General features: G+C 50.8%; 1 protein-coding gene across 1 annotated transcript; it reads right to left on the reverse strand.

Annotated features, from left to right (window-relative positions):
- Positions 1 to 816: 816 nt before the first annotated feature.
- RPS7 (ribosomal protein S7) lies at positions 817 to 6,843 on the reverse strand. Its single transcript, XM_079720888.1, has 7 exons — positions 6,778 to 6,843; positions 6,487 to 6,570; positions 6,324 to 6,395; positions 5,997 to 6,140; positions 5,155 to 5,219; positions 1,812 to 1,962; positions 817 to 928 (listed from the first exon to the last, which is right to left on the reverse strand). Exons 2-7 carry the CDS (start codon positions 6,559 to 6,561, stop codon positions 851 to 853), a joined length of 585 nt encoding a protein of 194 aa, XP_079577014.1. The 5' UTR covers positions 6,562 to 6,570; positions 6,778 to 6,843; the 3' UTR covers positions 817 to 850.
- Positions 6,844 to 7,333: the final 490 nt, after the last annotated feature.

The raw sequence follows: 7,333 nt of genomic DNA on the forward strand, positions 1-7,333 counted from the left end.
GCCAGCACAGCCAAGGGCCCAAATCTGGAGCGCATGGCGCCCCGTCGTGACGAGAGGTAGGTTCTGGCTTCACCCCTCAGAGATACAACATATTACAACGTCCAATGACGTTACATCACCACAGATCATCAGGGAACGCAGTACTGGAGGACCCCTGAAAACCCCGATGGTGGGCGCCCCTGGAGCTTCAGATTCAGGAGGCAGGGCGGGCCCAGGTGTCTTCATTCCACCAAGCCCCGAGCTGCTGGCTGCCGCTGGTGCAGGGACCCCGCTCCCAGGGCCCAGTGAGCGCAGCCGTGGAGGGCGAGCGGACCTGCCTCCCGCCCCACTTGCTGCCCACCCGGCCCCTGCCCGCTAGGCCGCACATCCTGCGGCTCCAGGTCAACAACTGTCCCCCGCCTGAAGGAACAGGCCTACAGGGTGTGGCAAGGTGACGCGGAGGCGGGATGGGGAGGGGCAGCGAGGGCGGCGGACGCCGGGGCTGGGGCGGCCCTTGGCCTCTCACGGCCCCCGAGACAGGCCGTGCAGTTTAAAAACGGGCTCCAATACAGAAGACATAACCAACAAGGACCTGCTGGAGAGCACACGGAGCTGTACTCGGTATTTTATAACAACCTAAGGGAAGAGAATCTGAAAAAAGAACATATACGTGTATAAGTGAATCACTGCTGTACACCTGAAACCAACACACGGACACAAACCACAGGCACCCTCTCTGTTCAAAATCTTCCAGCCTGTGTAGGAAGCTACTTGATAATGCACACAGCTGTGCACCCACAGCTCTCTAATTGTGAAAAACATACCCAAAACAGAGAATATTGTGAATAATATTTTATTTAGTCATTTTTGTTTACAACTGAAACTCTGGGAACTCAAAATTAACATCTTTGCCCGTGAGCTTCTTATAGACACCAGAAAACGTTTCAACCTAAGAGAAAAGAAATAACTCATCACAAAACATTTCAATACACATTCGTCTTAAAGCCTAAAGACTGTGAAATTGTGCCCTGTATGGTTTTTCTCCTCAGCAACCAGGCAGAGAAGGAATATACTGGACATGCCTCTACAGTCCCAACCTGGGACCAAGCTCCTCTCCAGTGTCGTGGCACAGGCCTCCACAGCACTGCGCCCGAAGGCTGGCTCCTCTAGGCCACTCGGCAGACCCTGGGGGACCCCAGAGGTTAATGCTCTAACAGGAATGAAGCAAAGTGACAGTTCTCCCCAGATTCTAACACAACCACCACCCCGCCCATAAAAACAGCTTTACTAAAAGCCACACCATGGAATTACTTTACTTCAATTTCTCTAATAACTTAAAAGGTAGAGAATTCCATCTTTTAAAACATCCCCCAGGACTTCCCTAGTGGCACAGAGGTTAAGAATCCACCTGCCAATGCAGGGGACACGGGTTCGAGCCCTGGTCTGGGAAGATCCCACATGCCGCGGAGCAGCTAAGCCCGTGCGCCACAACTACTGAGCCTGCGCTCTAGAGCCCGCGAGCCACAGCTACTGAGACCGTGAGCCTAGAGCCCGTGCTCCGCAACGAGAAGCCACCCCTATGAGAAGCCTGCGTATCACAACAAAGAGGAGCCCCAGCTCGCCACAACTAGAGAAATCCCACACGCAGCAACACAGACACAACACAGCCAAAAAAAAAAAAAAACCACCCCAATTTAAAACCTGACATATAATCCAAGAGGAAGTGGGCCCTCAGTTCACAAAGACTGGTTCTGGTGCCACATGGGGATGGGTTAGGCTGCATTCTACCCTTATCTGTTCTGGATCTTTCCATAATAAACAAGGCCTATTACCTTGTGTTCCACATTGTTCTGCTGTGCTTTATCCAAATGAACCTTTATGAGTCGGCTGCCGTCCAGCTTCACGCGGATCCTCTTGCCCACAATCTCACTTGGGAAAACCAAGTCCTCCAGGATGGCGTCGTGCACGGCTGTCAGAGTGCGGCTTGAAGAATAGAATACAGTGACAAAAGTGAGAAATCTAGCAAGGTCTGCCCTCCTGGGAGCCCCAAGGGCACCCCTTGAAGTCAGAAACATAAATGGCAAACTCTAGATTCCTGAAACCAGATTAACACTAGCTTTCAAGTAATCTACTTTCATTTAATGTATCACACCAAGAGCCACTACCAAACTAGAATAAGTTAACAAACACCCTATTTTTTTTTGGCTACATGGCACGACGTGGGGGATTTTAGTTCCCTGACCAGGAACTGAAGCCAGGCCTAACCACTGGGCTGCCAGAGAATTCCCGACACCCTATTATTTTATTACAAAAGCTTAGCGTATTTTAAACGTGATATCTTGTCAACTACACATACACCAGCTATTATGAGTGATTTTCTCCAAGGGATGGAGATTAACGATGACTTTTATTTTTATACATTATCTTTAGGTTTATTGTCAGTCGTATGATTTCTCGACTAAATCACTGCAGTAACCTCTTTCCTCTCTCCAAAACTATCCCATCCATTGCTATCAAAATAATTACTGATGTCATTACACACTTCCCCTACTAAAGACCCTCTGAGGGCTCCCCTTGGCCTCCAAAATGCACCAACCCCCCCCTTGTTCCCTGCGATGGAATGAGGTGACATCCCATCCCAAAGACACTGCTCTATCGCCAGCTCTAGGATGTGGCCCCTCCTACGAGGGTCCCCAGTTTCCAACCCTTCCCGTCACACAAACTGCCAAGGGAACCTCGCTCCTCTCCTGAGTATCATTTCAAGTTCACAACCCATCTGGCTGCCTGACGAGAAGGTTCAATTAATTCCAAACTTTTAAAGTATCAGCTTTGTACCACTGGATATCAGGAATGAGCGAACGAAAAGACAGCTCTCGTTCTCAATGTTTATGCAGCTACCTTCTAATATGGAATGTGTCTCGGTCTTGTTCACCCCTCAGTGGATCAGACGCTATGTTCTACTCATTTCTATTTCCTGTCTGGCAGCTCCCACGCACGCAGAAGGCGCTCCTAAATAACTGCAAAGGCCTCACTGCCCCATGGTGGACCCACTTTCCAAAGCCTTTATCACCTCTCCAAAAGCAAATGAGACAGATGGCCCAATCGATCAATGGCTGCTAACCACCGACTAAGCACTTCTTACTCTTACAGGACTAGGTAGGCACACATATGGAAACTTGCTAATGACTTCCTTCAAAACATAAATTAGGACAGAATCAAAGCTAGCCTCAGACTCAAATTCCAACCCAGTCTAAAGACTTTTTAAGGGGGAGCAGTGGCAATGCAACTTTAATAATCACAAAGCATAGGAACTAATCTGCTTCAGAAGAAAAATAACTGAAACCCTGCTATAGATCAGAAGCCAAAGAAAACATAAATCTCAGCATTTAATCTGTTGTAGGAGAGAGATAACGACTGCGAAGGAAAATGAATCTGAAGGCAAGAAACCAGATTGGAAAGGGGTGGATTCACTCTGGCCTCCCAACCAGACCTCAGTGTAGGAGAACAAAGACTCCAAGTCTAGACCAGGTCACTAGGAGCGGGTTGAAATCATTACCTGAGAAAATGTGGGAACAGGTTTGGGATGAGGGATAATTAAGGCTGTAGATTTGGGAGTCAGTGCCTTAGTTGGGTGCAAAGCAAAGGATCTGTATTTATACTCAAGTACTAACTGGGGTTGCCAGAACTGAGATAATAAAACCACTTTTTAAGTATCATGATTAACAAACTAAATGTTCTTGATTATCCCCTGTATTTGATCTCTTGCAAACTATCCAGAATTAAAAAAAAAAAAAAAAAAAAAAGCTAAATTCTTATGGTACTCCAGCTACTCCAACTGCCCTTAAAACAAGCTCAGGGGCTTCGCTGGTGGTGCAGTGGTTAAGAATCCACCTGCCAATGCAGGGGACACAGGTTCGAACCCTGGTCTGGGGAAGATCCCACATGCTGTGGAGCAACTAAGCCCGTGCGCCACAACTACTGAGACTGCGCTCTAGAGCCCGCGAGCCACAACTACTGAGCCTGTGCTCTAGAGCCCGCGAGCCACAACTACTGAGCCCATGCTCTGCAACAAGAGAAGCCACCGCAATGAGAAGCCTGTGCACCGACACGAAGAGCAGCCCCTGCTCGCCGCAACTAGAGAAAGCCCATGCGCAGCAACGAAGACCCAACGCAGCCAAAAATAAATAAAATAAATATATTTATATTAAAAAAAAACAAAAAACAAGCTCAAGGTACTGACCAACACTCTGAGTTCCAGAAAACCTGGAACCGGCCTTTCCAGCCTCACCACTACTCCCTCTCCCCCCTCCACCACAGCATGGTACAACACATCTGCCCACAACACTGGACACCCATCACTTCCTATTATGTAGGAATTTCAGAAACAAGACCGACTTTAAATTCCAGCGTCACTAATACCAGCTGTGATGAGCACACGATGGGTGAGTTTCCTCGTCCCTTAAGTAGCGATGCTAACGCTACAGATTACGTACTTCACAAGGCTGGCCTCTAGGGCAATTAGAGGGATGCTTGAGTATTTTTTTCTCAAACTGGTCCAAGGGCAGGATCTGCAGCGATCCAATAATCCAAGTCTATGAAACCAGAGACTTCAACAAAATACCAGAAGGCCCAGATCAAAGAGCCAACTTCCAATATCTAAGTTTATGTCAGATAACCTGCAGTTCAATCACATTTACAAAGCATCGTCCATCAGCAACTACAACTGTACTGACACCTTTAACCTGTGATGTGAGCAACAGAAAAATCTAATCTTTCAGCCGTAATCCACAGCAAAATTTAAAAATGAGGATGACAGGTCGCAGCCCACCTGCACATCTGGTGTGCTTTACCCCACGGCACTCAAGATTGCTCCCCACTGTTCCTACCCTTTGCCCAAAGAACTGGAGGAAACAATCTCATCTTTTGTGGTAACAGTAACCTATTATACCACCTGTGTGAATATACGTAATTCTTACCTCCAGAGTTACTTTTAAAACATTTCTGCATATAATTACAGAAAAAACTAAGTCACTTGATAAAAATTCCCGTGTGAATGGACTTCTACGTTAACAATATTTAGTTTTAGGAGCCTACTGCAACTCTGACTATGAACAACACACGCCAGTCAAGAATTGTTGACAAGAGTGGTACGTTTTTCACGCTGCTGAAACTTACCTCCTGGGACGTTTTTGCTTATTTTTTGTACGGCTTTTTCGAGTTGGCTTAGGCAGAATTCTCCTCTGTAAGGTAAAAATTATCACTCAACAACAACAAAAAAGACCGTAAGTAAGTCGGCAGAAAACTAAGCACTGTCAACCTGCTTTAAAAACCAAAGGACTCAGTGGCTGAATAACTTCAAAGCTCCAGCAAGCCAAACAACCTAGACCCAACAAGCTACTGAGAAATCCTCTTAAGTACTCCCCGATTTCTCATTCTTTCAGAACCCATGGCTTACATTAAAATGCAACTGGAAAGAGTCGGTTGCTCCACCATATGGCTGCTCTCCCAAAGATCACACCCCTTTTCACGTCCCATCCGGCCCACCACCCACTTAAGGTACTAAGCCAGGATACCACTCCGTAATTCCTCATAAGCCAGGCACTTAATTTCTATAGATTTCTGTTTGCAGGAAGGCCAGATCTAACTTTAAAAACAAAACAAAACCTCTCGACCGTGCTCCACTTTCCCTACATACCATTTCTTTTCATCTCTTTTCCTCCCCAAACCTACGTCTGACGCACCAGGCAGGAAAATCTCGCTGAGCCTCAGACAGGCAATTCCATCAGGCTGAAAACTCAGGCTCACTGCAAGCGCACGTCTCACCGCGATCACCTGTGTGCACCCCCGGTGCACCGACGGCGCTGCACACACAGAGCCGCCTTCCCGTTAACAGTGGCCGTGCGCCGCCTCCCTTTAGCCCAGCGCGAGCACCCTAACCTCCGGGAACAGCTTCTTCACACCCGCGAGGGATGTTTACGGGACTCGCAAGGCGGCGCATTCAGCAGCAGGACAGCTACCTGCGCGATAAAGACAACGTGCTTCCCGCTGAACTTCTTCTCCAGCTCCCGCACGAGCCGGACCTGGATTTTCTGGAAAGACTTCAGTTGAGGAACGGGAACGAAGATTATGATAGCTTTCCGACCGCCACCAACTTCAATTTCCTGGGGAAGAGAGAGCAGAGAGACGCACGCTCTCTTAGGCCCCCAGCGCCGCCCCTCCCGGTCTGGCCCAGCTGAAGCGGTAACGCGCCGCGCCGACACCGTCACACCCTCGACACCCGAGTCGCTGGGATGTCCCGCCAACAGCACGTGCCCCGACACCCCCCGGGAGGGACCCCACTGTACCTTGGCGGCCGTGATGTTCAGCTCCCGCAGCTGGGCCTTGAGGTCCGAGTTCATCTCCAGCTCCAGGAGGGCCTGCGGGAGAGAAGGCAGGAGAGCACCGTCAGCGCCCGGACCCCGGACCCCGGACCCCGGCGCGGCCTCTGCGCTCCGCCCGCCCCCTCACCTGGGAGATGCCCGACTCGAACTCGTCCGGCTTCTCGCCATTGGGCTTCACGATCTTCGCGCTGGAACTGAACATGGCCGGCACCTGGAAGCACGGAGCGCTCAAGCCGAGCGGCCCGCGACCCCGCCCGCCCACCCGCCCGTGCGGCCCGGCCCCGGTCCCAGCCCCAGCTCTCCCCGCACACGCCATCGGGGCCCGCAGGCCGGGTAATCGGCCGCATCCCCACACGGGGACCCCAGACGTGTGCCCCTCAAAGCCGTGGGACCAGCACGGCGGCGACGGACAACATACCTTGACCAAGCGGCCGAAGCTCCCTGCCGCCGCCGACTCCAGTAGGCTTAGGAAGAGGCTTAGATCTCGCGAGAGTTCGTTAAATCCCGGCGGCAGAGGGGAAGAGGCGGGAATAGTGCGAGTCTCCAAACCGGAAGAACCACTGAGAAACGGTGGAAGCCTAGAGAGTCCCAGGAAGAGGCTCCGGAGGACCAGTGCGTTGGCTACGCTTTTCGCCCGCGAGAGCCTCCTCTTCCGGGCGGTTTGCGGGAGTTTTTCTGCGTTCTCTGGAGGTTCGAGGCGGTAGCCGGGTGGCCGGGCTGGAATCTGGGCGGGAGCCCCGGGCCCGAGAAAAGCAACCTGGGCTACCCCTGAGGTTAGAACGTTTAAAAAAGGCTAACTTAACACGAGGAAGGGGCTTCCCTGGTGGCGCAGTGGTTAAGAATCCACCTGCCAATGCAGGGGACATGGGTTCTAGCCCTGATCAGGGAATATCCCACACGCCGCGGAGCAGCTAAGCCCGTGCGCCACAACTACTGAGCCTGCGCTCTAGAGCCCGCGAGCCACAACTACTGAA

Source organism: Hyperoodon ampullatus, assembly GCF_949752795.1.
Source record: "Hyperoodon ampullatus genome assembly, chromosome: 15".
NCBI classification, from domain to species: domain Eukaryota; kingdom Metazoa; phylum Chordata; class Mammalia; order Artiodactyla; family Ziphiidae; genus Hyperoodon; species Hyperoodon ampullatus.